This window comes from Sciurus vulgaris (genome assembly GCF_902686455.1).
Source record: "Sciurus vulgaris genome assembly, chromosome: 18".
Lineage (NCBI taxonomy): Eukaryota > Metazoa > Chordata > Mammalia > Rodentia > Sciuridae > Sciurus > Sciurus vulgaris.
The window spans coordinates 34,070,981-34,088,252 of NC_136479.1; the positions used below are offsets into that span (position 1 = coordinate 34,070,981).

The 17,272-nt window shown below is 54.8% G+C and overlaps 1 protein-coding gene across 16 annotated transcripts in view; it reads left to right on the top strand.

Moving 5' to 3' along the window:
• Positions 1-17,272, top strand: part of CUX1 (cut like homeobox 1) — a 315,007-nt gene that overhangs the window by 282,871 nt on the left and 14,864 nt on the right. For 12 of the 16 annotated variants that reach the window (XM_079121805.1, XM_079121808.1, XM_079121804.1 and 9 more), the window contains 2 exons: positions 3,702-3,966; positions 8,758-17,173. The exons of the other annotated variants lie outside the window; for them this stretch is intronic. In XM_079121805.1, coding sequence (XP_078977931.1) covers positions 3,702-3,966; positions 8,758-9,430 — 938 coding nt within the window. In that variant the 3' untranslated portion in view covers positions 9,431-17,173. Of the gene's footprint in view, positions 1-3,701; positions 3,967-8,757; positions 17,174-17,272 lie in introns of those variants that run through there. 16 annotated transcript variants of the gene reach the window in all.

Consider the following 17,272-nt stretch of genomic DNA (forward strand, 5'->3'; position numbering starts at 1 on the left):
AGGGCCTGCCACCCTGGGTCCCAGGGCACTGCTGCTGCTCACTAGTGCCAGCCTGGGCAGAGGCCCCTCAGCCAGGCTTCAGCCATCCCCAGGTGTGTGGACCAAGGATCTGACACAGGCCACGGCCTCCTGGGCAGCTCCAGACGGTGCTGCAGCCCAGCGGCCTGGCACCACACCACGTTGGCAGAGTCCTACCAGAGGCAGGGGCAGGAGGATAGTGTCAGCCCAGCATGTCTGTTGCCTGGTACACACCCACGCGCGTCAGGAGGCCGCTGCAGCCACTGAGCTTCTGGGGCTGCCCTCAGGACCAGGGAGCACCCAGCCCCTCCTGAGCAGCAGATGTCCTCTTGGACATCAGGAGAGAGGAGGACCAAGTCCACTGTGCCCTGCCATGTTTCCCATTCTGGGCTAGTAGGGAGGAACCTCAGTCCCCACAGATCTGCAGGGGCTCCCCAGGCCTCTGCACCCCTTCCACATGGGCTCTGGGCGCCATCTTGTGTTGTGAAGGAATCATTGTCTGACGGGGCTGGGCCTCCCAGCGTGCTGGGTCCCAGAGCGGTACAGTCCCACTGTCCTATGTGTCATTCGTCAGGGCTGCTCACTCTAGAAGCCAGTCGCATAGCAGGTGCCTGAACCCAGTGCTTCCTCGGCATTTGTGGTTGCTGCCAACTCCTAGGCCACTCCCACGATGAGAAGGGCCCTGGGCACCTGGAAGTCTGGGCCTCTTTCTGTTAGGCCTTTGACTAGACCGCATTAATCTTCTCTGGGGGAAGCTTACTTTCTCAATTGTTCATAGTCCTACCAATAAAAAGGCAAGTGAGCTAGGTACCTCCCCTGCGCATTCCTACCCTTGCACATTTAGGGTAAAAATGCTAACTCTCCAGGCCACCAGTGTTAGAAAGAGTGTACTTAGCCTGGTGCAGTGGTGCACCTGTAGTCCCAGCTACTCAGGAGGCTGAGGCAGGAGGATCCCAAGTTCAAGGCCAGCCTGGGCAACTTAGTGAGACTGTCTCAAAATAAAATCTTCAAGGCTAGAGGTGTAGCTCGGTGGTAGAACACTTGCCTCGCGTGCACAAGGCCCTGGGTTGATCCACAGTGGTGTGGGGGGCGATGGCTTAGTAAGTGCTCCGTAAATGAGAGTTAGTAATTTGTATTCCTTCAAAATACTGGTGCCCCATCTATAGCATAGATTGGAAATTCTGCATTGCCTAGCATGCTGAAGGGCCTCGTGGGTTCAATCCCCAGTACCACAAAAAGATCCTACAGACCCCGTGACTCACGTACCCTGTGCTTCCTTCTCTCTCAGAAGGCTTCAGTCTCTTCTCCGCCAGCACTAGCCTTTTACTCCTCTTCTTGTGTCTGTTTCCCACAAACCTCCACCCTAGCCTGCCTTCTCCCGCTGTCCCTTGTGTGGATGGCCCTCTCCCAGCGGGCCACATGGCCCTAACGACCCAGGCTTCTCTGCTCTCTGGCCGGCTTGCTGTGGCCCCCCTGGACCCTGTACAGGCCTGCCCCCACCACAGCCGTACAGCAGACCTGGGTCCCGTCCCTTGCTTGCTGTGTGACCTCCGGCGAAGCCTTGAAGCCTGCCGTGCTTCCGTTTCCTCACCTGTAAGCTGGGACAAGGACACGGTGGCATCTCCCTCCCCGAGGTCACCAGGAGGGAGCGATGGGCACCTGCTGCCTGGCGGCTGGAGGTGCCACTCCTCCGCAGGCAGCTCTCCTCCTCTTCCGCAGAGAGCCCCAGCCACGTTCCAGAGTCCACTGGAAGACGGCTGCAGGGGTAGCCTTTGCAGGGCGGAGTGGCTTCTAACTTGAAGCATGGTCAGCAGTGACCAGTGCACAGCAGAGAGAGGGAAAGGGGCAGCCCAGGCAGCAGCCCAGAATCTTGTGCCAGCAGGGCCCAGGCCTTCCCGTCCCCCCGGGCATGTCCCCCAGCAGCAGGCACCCCTCTGAGTCTCTGAGCCTTGTGGCAGTGCCACCACCTCACCTGACTCCACTCATTAGCCACCCAGGTCCTCACCACCCCTTGCTGTCCCTCTGCCCCTCCAGGCAGCCTGCGGGAGTGCTGGGGGGGGGGCGCCCTGCTGTGGCCTCTTCCTGCTGCCTCAGCCAGTTCCACCAGGCCTGGCTTCTTCTGTCTCCGTCATCTCCAGCCGCCTGCTCGCTCCCTGCTTGTTCGGAAGCCCATGACCTTGGGATCAGGCCTTCCTCCATGCCCCAGGTCCTGCCTCAGCCGGGGGGCTTTAATCCCCACACAGAAGGCCCACCAGACCCGTCCAGAACCTGGGTCTCAAGTCCTTTAACCTCCTCAGCCTTTGGCTGTGCCCTGAACCATGTTATCACCCCAAACTACTGTCTCCCAAACCTTCAGCCCAGGTACCCAGCTCCCTCCACCTGTATCTCCTTCCCCAGGGGCCCCGAGTGCACAGCCACCCCTTCGTCCTCTCCGGCCATGCTCCCCACCCATCTCCCCTCCTCCTGGACGTCCCGGCCCGGTCTGCACTCTGCCCAGTTCCTCCACCATTCTCTTGGGCTCCTGGGTCTTCCGGAGAAGCTATATCCACCTTGGCAGTTCTGCTCCCAGCTGGTGTCTCCAGCTTCACTGGAGTCCCTGGGAATGTGTCCCGGTCCCATCTGGCCCTCTCTGCCCCATTCCCATGACTTCCCATTACATCTTCAGTCTCTCCTCCTGCCTTCCCCAAGGACAGAAGACGTGTCAGCCACCTGAGCACACAACCTGGTCCCCATCTCCCTCCTCCACCCGCTCAGGTCCTGTCCTCCCCTTCCCCTAGCGAGCTGATCGCTCTCTCCGTCACCTCCTCTCAAGGCAGGGACAGCCTCTGCCAGTTTAGCCCTGGACTCGCCCTCTTCTCTCCTATGGCTCCTATAGTGTGACCCCTGCTGGCCTCCCAGTGTCCTCTTCCTGGCTCCACTGCACCAGGGTCTGCCTGCCACAGCCTCCATCTCCAGCCCTCTCTCATCACCGTATCCAGGGACACCTGGGTCCTCACCACACACTCCTCTCTGCAGCATCTGATGCCTCCCTCGGCCCCTCTGTGAAGCCGCCATCCCCTGGCTGTCCTCCTCGCCCTCGTGGCTTCTCCCTGTGAGCATCGTTGGTGTGTTGGTGTCCCTACAGCAGCACCTATTCCATAGTCCCCTGGTGTCCTCTATGGCCCAAACCGTCCTCCCACGCTGCTTGGTTAGACTCTGCCTTCAGGACGGAGGCCAAGCTGGGCCCGCCCTGGCCCCACTCCTGCTCGGCCACGGCCACTATGCACATGCGCACACGCAGTTCAGCCCACTGTCCCACCTGTCTGTCACCCTGATCTGCTTTCCGACAGCCCTCTTCTGCCTCACAGCCTGCGTGTTCTGGTTACTCCCCCTGCCCTTCAAGATCTCTCCCCCAAAAAGCAAAGCCCCCTCAGCCCACCTCAGTCATCCAGTACTCTCCCTCTGTGTCCCTCCCTGGCACCTGCGATCACCTTCCTGTCCCCCCCACTCGGGTCATCCATCTGGATCTCTCTACAGCCCTCTTAAACTGTCAGGTTGTGCAGGGACAGCCAGGGACGCCACGTGGTGTCAGAGCAGGCCCCATCGTGTGTCTGGGGACAGCATGGTTCTAGCGCAGGCACGTGGAGGTGCCCTGGCAGGCCCGCCGCAGAGCCTTGACCTCACCCTGGCTCTCTCCCCGACAGCCTACATGAAGCGAAGGCACAGCTCCGTCAGCGACAGCCAGCCCTGCGAGCCCCCTTCAGTGGGCGTCGACTACAGCCAGGGCGCCAGCCCGCAGCCGCAGCACCAGCTGAAGAAGCCCCGCGTGGTGCTGGCTCCTGAAGAGAAGGAGGCCCTGAAGCGAGCCTACCAGCAGAAGCCATACCCATCACCAAAAACCATCGAGGAGCTCGCCACCCAGCTCAACCTGAAGACCAGCACCGTCATCAACTGGTTCCACAACTACAGGTGCGGCCCGCACCCCACAGCCCCAGCCGAGAGCCGGGGACAGTGGCCCTGCCGTGGTGGTTGGTTGGGTTTCCATGTTGTTTGACTCCAGGGCCAGCTCCTTCCGGTCAGTGCTGTGTAGTTAGCCACGGTCCACATCTGTGACCCAGGGAAATGTCACCTCTCAACTGTGTTGTCCAACAGGAGACAGCGTAGACACTCATGGTCCCCTGGTAGTAAGCGTTTCTCCCATGGTGATTTTGTCTTCTCGGGGTCTTTATAGTATTGTTTTAAAACTCAGTTTGATTAGTCTTGTAACAAAATAGCGTGAGAGCCTTCTTAGGGAAAGTTCGTGAGTTAACAAGGTTCTGTGAGCAGCCCTGGATCCGAGTGAGCGTTTTCACCAACATTACACCCTTGATCCTCACAAGCACATCAGGGTGCAGGGCCATCTTCAACTGCAGAGGGCCCGAGGAGCACTAAGCGGGTGAGGGCGCAGAGCTCTGTGGGAAGGAGCTTGGAAAGCCACTGGAGGATCCTGAAGGATCCTTAGCCGTTGCTATAACCAGACTCCCTGCTACTAGCAACCAGGAGTCCCAGTACCTGTTGGAAATTGCTACATTAGTACCTTATAAGTGACCATCTCCACTGCTGGTTCTCCTGAGAATGTCATTTTCTCTGTGGCTTAGTAAACCTGCAGCAGGCTCTTCTGAGTAAGCCACAGTGACAGTGCCCACATGTGGCCAATGCAGGTGGGGACCTCACAACCGCTCACCTGGAACAAGGGGTGGCAGCAGAGGACCAGAGACTTCTGGGGCTGGAGGGAGGAGTTTGGGTCTCTGGCTGGGCCTCCCCCACCCATGAGTCCTGCTGGGGTGTCCTAAGGGGCCAGTAAAACACCCAGGTTCTATGTGAAGAGGGAAATTTTAAAGTAGGAAATGGGGGCCAGGCCACGCCCCCGATTGCCAGGGAAGGCCGTCATGAGTGGCCCAGAGAGCCTGCCACCTGAGCCCTCAGGCCAGGCAGCACTAGCCCAGGCAGGCTCCCTCAAGGACGGAAAGTTCAGGAACTGCGCACAGCCAGCCTGTTCATCCCACATTGCCCAGTCGGATCAAAACAGGCAGACGGAGGCCAGTGGTTAGGACCCCGTTGCTGCCCGTCTATGAAACAGAGGACAGCGAATGGAAACATGGGCCAGGTCCTCAGGAGCTCCTTCCTGCCAGGGCCAGGCGGTCCCTCTGCAGGTCTGCCACATTCCCTCGAGCAGCCCCAGAGCTCCAGAGGGCTGAGGATGTCCACGCAGTGCTCTGAGGCCACAGACCTCTCGAGCCACTCCCTTCCCCGCCAGTCGCTTCCCCCAGACCCCCACAGGCCTCCTGGACAGCATGCCCCCTCAGGTTCCCCAACTGCTGTCCCTCTGGCCTCTGACAGCCACACAAATACCCACCCCGTGGTGGCCAGCCGTCACTGTGGGGATCCTCTCCAGCACTTAGCAAAAGCAGATTCAGCTCCGCCCTTGGCAGCAACGGACGAAGAAAAGCAGTAGGCCCAACAGAGCAGGCCGGGGGAGGCCAGGTGGGAGACCACGGGCAGCAGACGGGCTTTAGCGGCAGGGATCTGGAGGGTGACCCAAGGAGGGGCGAGAGGTGCGGTGCCCAAAACGAGGACGGAAACAGAATGAAGGTAACAAACGAAACCACGTGAAGAACTGGCCAAGCCGGGAGCAGCCTGGTGGCCAAGCACTTTCCAGCATGCCTGGGCCCCTGGGTTCCATCCCCAAGTTCAGAGAGCAGAAGTTGCTTGCCTGAAGCAGGTGAACTTGAAAGAAAAGGTTCTCGCCACATGCTCCAAGGCCTTAGTTCATTGGTCCTTCACTCTCAGTGCCGACCAGCTCGCCCTGGTGTAAGCCACTGGGCTTTCCAAGAGAACTAGCCCAGGCCCTAGATGTGTGGAAGTCCCAAAGGCAGTTTTTTAGCTGTGCCCTCCAAGGGGTCAAACAGGGAAAATTGATATTTTTTCTGGCCCACTGGGACCTCACTGCTGGTCAGTTTTTGCCTTCTTCAAAAAAAATACAGCCTTCTCCTTATCCTCTGACCCTGAGGGAATGAGAAATGTCTCAAGCTGACCATGTCCCCAGGAATGCAGACCACCACCGAGGACACTGACCTCCCCCTGGAAGAACAGGTTCACTCAATGGAAACTGCTAAGCCTTAAACACATGGCCTCTGCCAGCCTGCTGTGTGACTTGTCGAAACTAGAATCAGGGCTAGGGAGTAGCTCAGTGGACATTGGGTTCAATCCCAGCACCCAAATTAATAAATTGTCTTTAAAAAAATATCCAGGCATGGTGGCACATTCCTGTAATCCAAGCAACTAGGGAGGCTGAGGCAGGAGAATCACAAGTTCAAGACCAGCCTCCACCACAACTTAGTGAGACCCTATCTTAAAATAAACAACAACAACAAAAAAGAAATTAAAAGAAAATTAGAGCCACCCCCAGAACCCCATCTTTTCTATATGGAAGAAAATATTCCTAAGTTTAGGCTTTTTATTTTGGTTTTGCAGTGCTGGGGATTGAACCAAGGGCCTCGTGCACACTAGGCAAATATTCTACCACTATTCTACACCCCTGCCCACGAAAATCTTCTTTATGAACCTGAAGACAAGTCTAGGCTGAGAAGGATGAGTCTCCTCTCTGCTGAGCACATCTTATGTGCCAAACTCTGGCCAGGAGTTTCACAGGTGCTTCACCTTCCAGCTGCGCTGAGAGTGCCGCTGGTCCCAGCAGTCAACCAAGATGGCAGGTGTGGCAGCCCAGGCCCATGCCTTCCGCCATCCTGGCCCACCGCCTCTGCGCTCACTGCATGCCTTCTCATGTCAGGTAGTGGGCAGTAAAGAGAGTCACTATTTTTGTTGATCTACGTTGTGCCCAGTATTATACATTTAATACCCATTTCATCTTTATAACTTCTCTGCAAGGAAGAAACTGTCCTCCTGTTTCTCAGGTAAGGAAACTAAAGCTTAAGCCAGGTGCAGTGGTGCACGCCTCCGATCCCTATGGCTTGGGAGGCTAGGCAGGAGGATCGAGAGCGCAAAGCCAGCCTCAGCAACAGCGAGATGCTGAGCAACCCAGGGAGACCCTGTCTAAATAAAATACAAAAAAGGGCTGGGATGTGGCTCAGTGGTAGAGTGCCCCTGAGTTCAATCCCCGGTATCCCCCGCCCAAAAAAAAGGAAAATAGGAAAAGAAAAAAGGAAACTAGAGCTTAAAAGGTCAAGTCCTCTTACCTTGTACGAGTTGCACAGCTCGTGAGTGGCAAAGCCAGATTGCAAACCTGGTTCCAAAATGCCTGCTCTCTGTTTGGGGCCTGGCACGAACCAAACCTTAGCTGCCTGTCTAGCCTGCCACCTCCTAACAGGGCAGGGTGGGGCTGGCTGCTCACCCACCCGGCCTTCTCACCACCAAGGGACTTGGAAGCCAGTCCAGAGCAGGGCCGCCCTCCCAGCACGGCACCAGGGACTGATCATGGCAGCTGCCATTTCCCAGGGGCTTCACAGAACCCTTCCTTTTGAATCCTATCTCAAAAATCTTAGGACAAGGTTCTTGGCCTACCCTTGTGCAGGAATCAAGTAACTGCAGAACAGGTTAACTGATGTCCCCAAGAGGTCTAATACCTGGACGAAGCCACAGCTCTCTGCTTCCTGGCTCCACATCGGCACAGGACCTGACTGGACTGCATGTTCCCTTTATTGAGTCATAAGTACTGCAGAAGATCTCATGCATGCTGACCCTGGGGCCCAACAGTGGACATCGCACATTTTCAGAGGCTTTTCCAGCCCTCTGGAGAGAAGGCCGATGGAGCCTAGTACTGTGAGCGTGATGGAAGGAAGAACCGGAGGAGAGCCCTTGCATGGCACCACCACGGCTCCCAAGCAGGGAGGACCAGGGCCTGCAGTGCCAGTTCTTTCTTAAAGTGAGGACGCTGCCCTGCCTGCAGTAGAGAACAGAGTTCCGGCCAATCCAGCCAAGTACCAGGGCACGTTTCCCACTGTAGGTGGAGGAGGCTGGACTGAAACTCACTTGACCTGGGGATGTAATCCAGGGCAGAGCGTTTGCCAAGCACACACACGCCCTGGGTTCCATCCCCAGCACAGCCCCAAAAAAATTGCCTGAAGGGTTGGGACACAAATGTGGTACCCCTCCTGTTTGATCAAGTGTCCATTTCCTCACCTTCTCCACTTAGAATTAGTCAAAAACACAATTTGGAGACCAATTAGAGTAGAAGGAGACGGGGGAGAAGCAGAGGAGGAAGAAAAAGGAGATGCTGGAGAATGAAAGTGACTAAATTGTTATTTGCATGCATAAATTTCACAATAAATCCCATTATTATGTGTGTTTTAGTGCACCAATGAAAAAATAAAGTGAAGAGATTTCAAAAATACACAAGTTGGTAATATCTTGCTAGAAGCCCCTTACCTTCTATGGTTTAGAGCTGGAAGTGAAAGATCCCCATTTTGGGTGCTAATAACTGGTCCCCCCCCACACACACGAGGTCCTGATGAGGACACCGTGGGCACCATGCAATTTCATTTTATTCATTCATTCATTCATTCCCGTAGCCAAGCACCAGGTCAGGTGAACAGAATCAAGGAACCCGACCTCTTCCACTCCAGCGGAGGCAGGTTGGGATTGGAAAGGCGCTTTTGGATAAGCCCGGGGCATGGAGAGGCGCGAGGAGTGGGCGCCCGTGGTGCGCAGGGGCCCAAGGGTGCGCAGCAGCCCGCTGACCACATCGCTGCTTGTGTCTCTTAGGTCTCGGATCCGCAGAGAACTGTTCATCGAGGAGATTCAGGCCGGGAGCCAGGGCCAGGTGGGCGCCAGCGACTCACCATCGGCCCGGAGCGGCCGCGCCGCGCCCAGCTCGGAGGGCGACAGCTGCGACGGCGTGGAGGCCGCCGACACCGAGGAGCCGGGCGGCCCTGTGGCCGCCGCCAAGTCTCAGGGAGGGCCGGCCGAGGCCGCCGTGGCCCGGGTGCCGCGGGAGGAGGCACCGCGGCCGGCGGAGCAGGTGGAGCGGGCGGAGCCGCCGCCCCCGGGAACCCCGGGCCCAGAGGACGCCGACGACGCGGGCCGGCCCCGGCCGCCCGACGGCCCCGAGGGCCCCGACGGCCTGGCGCCCGTGCCAAACCCCGCCGCGCCAGCGGCCGGGGAGGACGCCGCTACCTCAGCCGCCGCGCCCGCAGAGGGCCCCGGCGCGGCCCGGGACGGCGCCGAGCGGAGTTGCGCCTTGCCAAGCACCAGCGCACCCGCGGCCGCGCGCAGGCCCAGCTCGCTGCAGAGCCTCTTTGGCCTGCCCGAGGCGGCGGGCGCCCGGGACTCGCGGGACAACCCCCTGCGCAAGAAGAAGGCCGCCAACTTGAACAGCATAATCCACCGCCTGGAGAAGGCCGCCAGCCGGGAGGAGCCCATCGAATGGGAGTTCTGAGGGCGCCCCGCCGGCCTCGCCCGGCCGCGGCCGCGAGCCTGCCCAGCCCAGCCGGGCCAGTCCGCGTGGGCGCGCGCCGCAGGACCGCGTTGCGCACTTACCGCCCTGCGGGCCACAGGGCAAAATCGCCATAGGCCAAGGTGCATATAGAAAACAAAGGAGCATTAAGCCCAATCTATGTCGTGTTTTCAAGGAAGAAAACGGAAATGTGTAGTCGAGCTTTTTTGTACCCTGAAGTGTTTTTTTTATTGCCCTAAGTGATTTCCACAGGTTCTGGAATAACTCTTACAGCTTTGCCTTGCGCCCTCCTCTTTCGTGTGGGCTTAAAAAAAAAAAATCAAACCCACATATTAAAAGGGGGCTTTTTATCTGCCATCTGATGGCTTCAGAGCGATAATACACTATTATCTTCTTAAACCAGGAAAAGGGGGGGGGGATTTTTCAGAAAAATTAAAAAAGAAAGTTTTTGTAGCTGTTCAGTTGCCACTAAGAGATTGCACAGTCAAACCGACTCTAAACACACTAGTTTGGATTCCTAAATATTTTCAAGAAAAGAATCTTCTCGTTTGAAACTTTGACTTAAAATAAAACACATTTACTCCACATATTTTTTAACAAAAAGAAAAGTCACATCAGGAAAATATCTGATTTTGTGGTAGCTGACCGTAGTGTTTTCTTGTACGTGAATAGAATCCTGACATGTAGTGCACATTGATCCATAGCTTTAACTGACCCTGGGCTTTTGCCGACCAGGGTTTGTTTAATACACTCCATTCTAGGCCAAATCAGGACAAAAAGAAAAGATCCGAATCTAGGTATTTTATAATCTGCTTTTTAACCTCTAACCGCAGAGCACGCTGATCAGACCTCATATCTGGGAGGTTTAGGAGACAAGTTAGAACTGTAGCATGTACCCATTCATTTTGTTTAATTTATGGTGTCCTCGTCTGTGTTCGTGCGTCCGCCCATGTACGCGCATTGCGGGAAAGGGGAAGAGAGGGCCGGCAGGGTGGCGGCAGGCAGTCCTGGGGCCAGGCTGGCCCCACCGCGCATGCAGCGACCTGCACGCGTGCGCATCACCTCACACCACTCTCCTGGCCCGCTGGACAGAGCCCCCCCCTCCCCCCCTGGCGGAAGATGCTCCCTGGGCCTGGGCCGAGCTGGTGCGCATGCACGCTGTCTCTTTCCCCTCCTTCCCACCACAAGCACTGATGACCCCATGGAACTCATGGGAAGCGAGCGTCCTTCCCTGCAGAAGAGAACGTGGCAGTCTGGGCTGCGCTCCCACCCCTGTAGAGAAGCCCAAACTCGCACACAGCGTTGATACTCTTCACTTCCAGACCAGACCATTGGCCCTTCATCCATTTCGCCTCTTGGAAGGTTCTTTTATGCACAGTTTAGGGCAGTCTAAGTACAAATCAAGAGTCTAACTTGTCTCGGATTCCTCCTGTTGTCTATGTGTATATGCGTGAGAATAGAGGTGGATGAGAGTGTGCGTGCGTGCGTGTGTGCAATTTTATACGTCTGTGTATTTTCTTAAGTACCTGTGCACACATAGAGTGCATTACTGCCACCTTTTTCAATAAGCTGTTTATCAGTTATGGCTTCTACAAGTTTGCTAATTTAGACTCCTTTATTGCCATATCTTTAAACTAACAATAGATGATTTCGGTATATATATATATTTTTTTTTGCTTATTTATAGGTGCTGTATTTTATTATCTGATTGTTAGGATGAAAGGGGCAAATATTCTTTAGAGGGATAGACTGCCGGCAGTATTGGGTATAATTTACAAGATGTAGTTGTCATACTGTATATTACTGATTGAAACTTTTTGACCGTATTGTGTATCATTGAAACCTTTGTCTTAGGTCAACATCTTTGGATGACATTTTAATGGTGCATTCATTACTTCTTAAGTTTAATTAATATTACTTTTTTGATTTGGGGGGGTGGGAGGGAGTTCTAATTTTAAAGGTATGCTCCCGCTATTACACCTCAGTGTGCTTGTTATTACTTAACGTGTAGGACTTTGTGAGATGTGAAACCACATTTCTTGCATGATGTTTTAGAGATTATGTATTTCATTTACAGTCTTTTAACCTGCAACTGCAGCACTTAGCTCAAGTTTTCACAAATTTAAGAGTCACTACACTAAAGACAATGCCTTTTCATGAATAAGAAGTTTTCAGAAGGCTCTAGGAGGCTGGGAGGCAGGCCCTTTGTTTGTCTTTGGATGGTTGCGTCATTTCTGAACTCGAAATCTGGTTCAGTGAGAAGAGAATTCACAATGGAGGAGCTTAAGGGGGATGATTGACATCGGCTCAGTGCAGGTGTGTCAAGAAGAGTGTGTTCACCCCAGGGACCCTGAGGACTGTGAGAAGCAAGCAGAGCAGCTGATGGTACCGTGGTGTCCCCTCCACAAGAACCTCAAGGGAACGTTGTCATGTGTGATGAATCTCTGGATATCCACTTTGCGCTAGAAGGAAAAGCAGGGAGTGGGCGGAGCCGATGGGCTAGTGCTTCAGTTTTAAAGGCATGACTGTTATTTACCAGGTGTTAAATCGAGGAAATTGGAAAGTCTAGATCTGTCCATCCTGGCGGCCCGATAGTAACGGCCTACAACAGCCACTTGGGCTCTTCCGAGCAATTCAGTCATTTTGGGGTTTGTCGCTTTCGTTTGTGCTGGGTTCCTGTTGACTTCCATCCCGTCTTTTCTGCCAGACTTACATCTGGGTGCTCAATACAATCAGCTGGTTAGTTGGATTTTGCTTGCAGTTCTGTGTTAGTATTTTTTCTCTATTATTTATTTTTTTTAATTGAGATCCCAACCTTCTGATCTTTTGTGTTAAGTTAGCTCTGTCTGTAACGCTTCTAAGAGCTGCCGCTAAATAACAGATACCTGTGGAGTGGGGCACAGCCCCGGCCAGCCCCTCTGTTGAGTCTGAGGTTCATCTTTCATCTTGATAAGCAATATTCAAGTGCCTTGAACAGCGCCCCTCCGTGCGGTGACCTTCTAGCAGCCGGTGACCCAAACAGTGGCTCCCACGGGCAGCCGACTCTCCTCCCGTTTATGCTCTATCAGCTTGGAAAGCTGATCTGTACCTCTCCCTGGGGAAACGGTTTCATATAAAACACTAACACTTAATTACAAGCTCCATTATTACCATTTTAAATGGCTTCTTTTTGTTAATTGGAGGCAGCATTCAGAACTTCAGTTTCCCGCCATTACTCAGCTGGCTAAGCAGAGGCCGGGCCTAAAAGTAGTGTTGGCATCTGGCCTCTTGACCCTTGCTTCCCGCCCAAGTCCCCTTAACAGTATCCAAAGTGGCAGGCACCTTCCAGACTGGTGCCCTCTTGCCTCCACCCCAGCCTTCTGGATCAGTCAGGAGGTCTGGCTTCTGTCCTCAGACCTCTGAGGAAGAGAGCTGGACTTGCTCATTCTAACCAACCTGCCTGAGGCACATGACATCCTGTGGCCTCTGATGGTCGTGGCCCTGGGGTGCAGGCTGGGGAGACACCTCCGGGAAGTGCCAAGGCACCTGTCAAACCGCACCACTCCTAAAGTAATCGAGGGAAAGAGGACGGCACTCGGCCTCCCTGGGACAGCTCCTTACCCCCAAAGCACAAAGGCCTCCCTGTCCAGCTTCCTTCCGGTCGTCTTCTCTCTTTCCTCCCCATTTAAAAAACACCTGTCTGATACGGACAGTCAGGTATGGTCGGTGGACCACGCCCAGGGTTCATCAGAGCCTCTGTCCTCTCATTGTGGCCAAGAGAGTCCCCCGCCCCTCGCCACCCCCAGACCCACATGGGCAGCTCTCAGACCCATCTGCCATCTGGCCAGGGCCAGGGTCAGTCATGCAGCAGGCCAGGCAGGAGGCATCTTGGGGTGGGGGTCCTGGGTGATGGCCAGCCACCCTGAGATCACACAGCGGTGATGCCCTCAAGGGATGGGCCAGGACCACCAGGCACGCTCGGTCACAGGCAGGCGCCTCCCCCTGCAGTCTGCCCTTCCTCCTCTGTTCCTTCCATTCCGTCCTCTCTTCCGGGTGATCATGAACGTGGGGCATTCTATGCAATGTTTCTCATTCCCCTCATTTTAGAAAACCAAATCTCACTGGAAAGTGGCAGAGGAACCCAGGGGACATGGAGGTCCCTTAGCACAAAGTAAAATGGAGCTGGTTGCCGACGAGATCATGAGCCTTTGCCTTAACTGCGCTGTGACAGGCACTGATAGGTGGTCCTGATGCCCGCAAGCCCACTGGGCAGGGGCAGCAGAGTGACCGGGTCCAGGAGGTGGTCAGCTCTTTGAAGTTGCCTCTGTCCCCAGCTGGACGTCCCTCATCTTCACACTCCTCCCTTGTCCCCTTCTACCTCACTGACCTGTGCTCTCCACCTGACGTCACTCCTCAGAACGGCGAGGCCAGCGGGCTGGGACGTGGCCAGCGTGAGCGTCATGCCTGGCGGCCAGGCCTTTGGCCTCTCCTTTTGAGAGGACGTCAGGGATGGGTGGGTGGGTGGGTGTCCCTGCAGGGCACGTGGCTTTTCTTGTGGTTTTCACCTACTCTGAAGCTGCAGCAGCTGCTGCTTCTGCAGGCAGGGGTGGTTCAGGCCTCAGGACCTTGGCCTTGGTCTGCCTTTGCTTCCTATGCATCCCTGTAGCGCTATAAAGTCTGTCACAGCCGTCCCCCCACCCTGGGCTGCTCAGGTGGCCATGTGAGCAGCTCCCCAGGACTCCATGGCCGTCTGTGTCTCTCTTGTCTCACGACCTTGGCTTCACTGCGAGCTCTCCTTGGTGAACATCAGACATCTCGAGGGCAGGAAGGGATACCTGGCTTTCTCCAACCTGTGGGGCTGCCTCCCCCCCTGCCCCAAAGACTATGCCAGTCTCTGTTCAGGGCAGAAGAAAACCAGCCCCCAGGGCAGCTGGTCAAATGTGGGTCCACCCGCTCTGGCGACTCCAATGGCCAAAACGTTCTCCAGATAGAAGTGGGAGCCAGGGCTGTGTGCCTACCATGTGCCTAGTGGCTTACCAGGAGAAAGTGCTGCCACCACTTCCGTTTCACCAGGGCCCTGGGTGACACCAGGGCAAGGTGGCAGCCTGACGTTCTAAGGCATGCCGGTCTGGCCAGCGTACTTCAGACCCAGAGAATGGCCTCATAGTATTTCCATTCCCATCAGTTTTACCTTTTTGATAGGCAAAAACTATCAGGAAAGTAAGTCTCCAAGTAAAGTTCCAGAAAGATCCAGAACCCTTTAGGACCCTTGGGGGTCAGTCCTGGTGGGAGAAGCGAGCAGACACAGAATGAGCCCTGGCCACAGAAGCCTGATGGCCCAGGCACCTGACCAGGGCAGTAGGACGGACCACCCCCTCCCGCCCAGGCCGTGCCTCTGCCACCTCCCCTCCAAAGATCTCGCGTCCACACTGTCGGTGGCATCTCAAGTTTTCATTTTTGGATGAAGTGACATTTAGCTTTAACGAGACATTTCCAAGGCGCCTAGTCTCCTCCGAAATGCTAACTTTAAAAGTTGGGCATCGTAGGCGAAGAATCCTGGGAACAGGCTAGCAGAGGGCGCCAGGCGGCCGTGCAGAAGCTGCCCACCCGCCACTCGGCGCGGATGCCTTTGAGTTGCTCTTCACAGATACTTTAGTTTATGCATAATGTTGAGACTGTAGTCGGTGTTACTGTAATTTCTGTAGTGTTTGGGCTTTAATTTCTACCACAAAATATGCTATATGCTATGTATCAAGCTTTCTGTGATCAGAAAGGAAAGGTGCCTTAAATCCCAATGTCACGGCTCTATCCCTAAGGAGAAACCAGAAGCACAGAGTGCGGAGGCGCTGGGACTTCCGCTGGCTAAACAAGACACCCTTCGGCAAGACTGCATCCAAGTGGCCCGGGGCTGCTTTTATTTTGTGATTCCTTTCCCCTTCTTTTCTTCTTTTGTTGTTGTTGGTAGTTTGCTTTAAACAGAAAGCACTTAAATAGAGGACTATGTATAAGCTCTGTGCAATAGAAATCATGTTGCTTCATTGTTAAAAGCGTATTGCACACCAAATGAACTCAAAAGTAAGCTTTAGACCAGGTCGATCCCGGTTGTGGATGAGTATGTTCACTGTAGTTCTGTGTCTTCATGAACTGAGGGGAGACAGGCGCCGGCCTGGCCGTGGCAGGGTGGGGGGCGCCCGGGAGCGGCAGCTGAGAACCTTCCCGAGGGTCTGAGACCACAGCGGTCCCCCCAGCACTCCCCTTGTCTTGTTGAGATGGCCTGACTGCTACTGACCTGCCAGCGTGCGCGAGGATAGTTATCAAAGGATATGTCCTTGAGAAAAAAATTATTTCTACCGATCCTCTTCTATTTATTATTAGGTTAATCATTTGAGTAATTATCAGGAGTGTGTTGTTGTTTTGTGTTGTTGTCGTTGTTACGAGTGCTTTTTGCTGTCACTCCAGTGGTTACTGTCCTCTGCTGCCCCCTGCCCCCAGGGAACCCAAGAGCCTGAGGGTGCAGAGGGGGTTTCGCCAGCAGAATCACACAGCTGTCTCCTGAGTAGCCACTCAAAAACTGGTCTTAACTGTCTACACGAGAGTGGAACAAAAAGCCGCCAATGCAGGGAAGTGCCGAGCCAGGGCGCTCGCGGGAGGAGCTGCAGAGGAAACTTAGGAAAGCCAAGTTCAGTTCCCCAAAGCCTCCTAGAGCCTCTGTTAAGACTTCTGGGTTCATGAAGGTTCGGCGAGCCCTGGCCAGAGAGGGCGCAGGCCTGGCCTAGACCGTCGCCTGGAGCAAGAGAGTGGTCTCCTGCCGGGCCGCCGGCTTTCTGTCGTCATCTGCCCTTGCACACAGAGTTGATCCAGACCATCTCACGGAGCAGGGGGTGTGCTTTAGCGGTGGCTGGAGGGCCACCTAGGGGAACCTGGGGACCTCCTGTCCAGTGTGGCGATGTGGAGGACAGTCTGGCGTGAGGGCAAGGGCTCTGTGACCAGAAGCCTAGCTGGCAAGACACCCCAGCAGGGATGGACAGCTGCCTGTGCCCCAGAGGGCCCAGCAGCCTGGCCCACCGGCCGAGCGTTTCCTTCTGTGCCACGACGCTGCCCTTTCTCTGTGACTGTCAGGGGTCCTGATTTTGTTCCTATGTCTTTAAATAAAGGCCCTCTATGAAATGATTGCCCCGTCCCCCGAAAGGGTCTTCATTTTTCTCTAATTAGTCTATGCATTTCTGCCTCTCTCTCTCTCCCTCTCTCTCTTTCACCATTTTCTGCCTGTTCCCTTGTTCCACCCCCTGAAGCCCCTCAGAAAATGCTGTGCATTTTGGAGACGTGAGAATTCCTTCAAAATTCTTAAAGCGTTTGAGAATAGCTCATTATAAACTAAGCTGGGGAGGGGGAAAAGAAAAAGACGGTCCTCCCTGCGGCCCTTCCCGCGGAGTAAGAGACCTGGCTCCTTGCTTTGTGCAATAACTACTTGCGGTGAGAGCGGGTAGCGCCGGCCACACTCCTGTCCTGACTACTGGCACGCGCTCGCGGTGGCGGCCCCGGCCCCCTGCATCGTGGCGTCTTACATTTTAGCAGTATTTTATATTTTCTGTAACGCACTAAGTCTTAGATGTTTCTAGAGCTCGTCTGTTAACGCTCACGATCACAGATTTATTTTCCTTAATCCTCACAAAGACCCAATTGACCAAAAAGAAGAGAAAACAAAAAACAAACAAAAAAAAAAAAGGCGTCATTTTTGTACAAATAGCTTTGAGAAGCCTCTTGTGTTGCTGTGACTCATCTCTGACGACATATTTCTTGCTATTTGTTTTCCACATGGAGCGTCAAGTCGACTGGCTGGCGTGG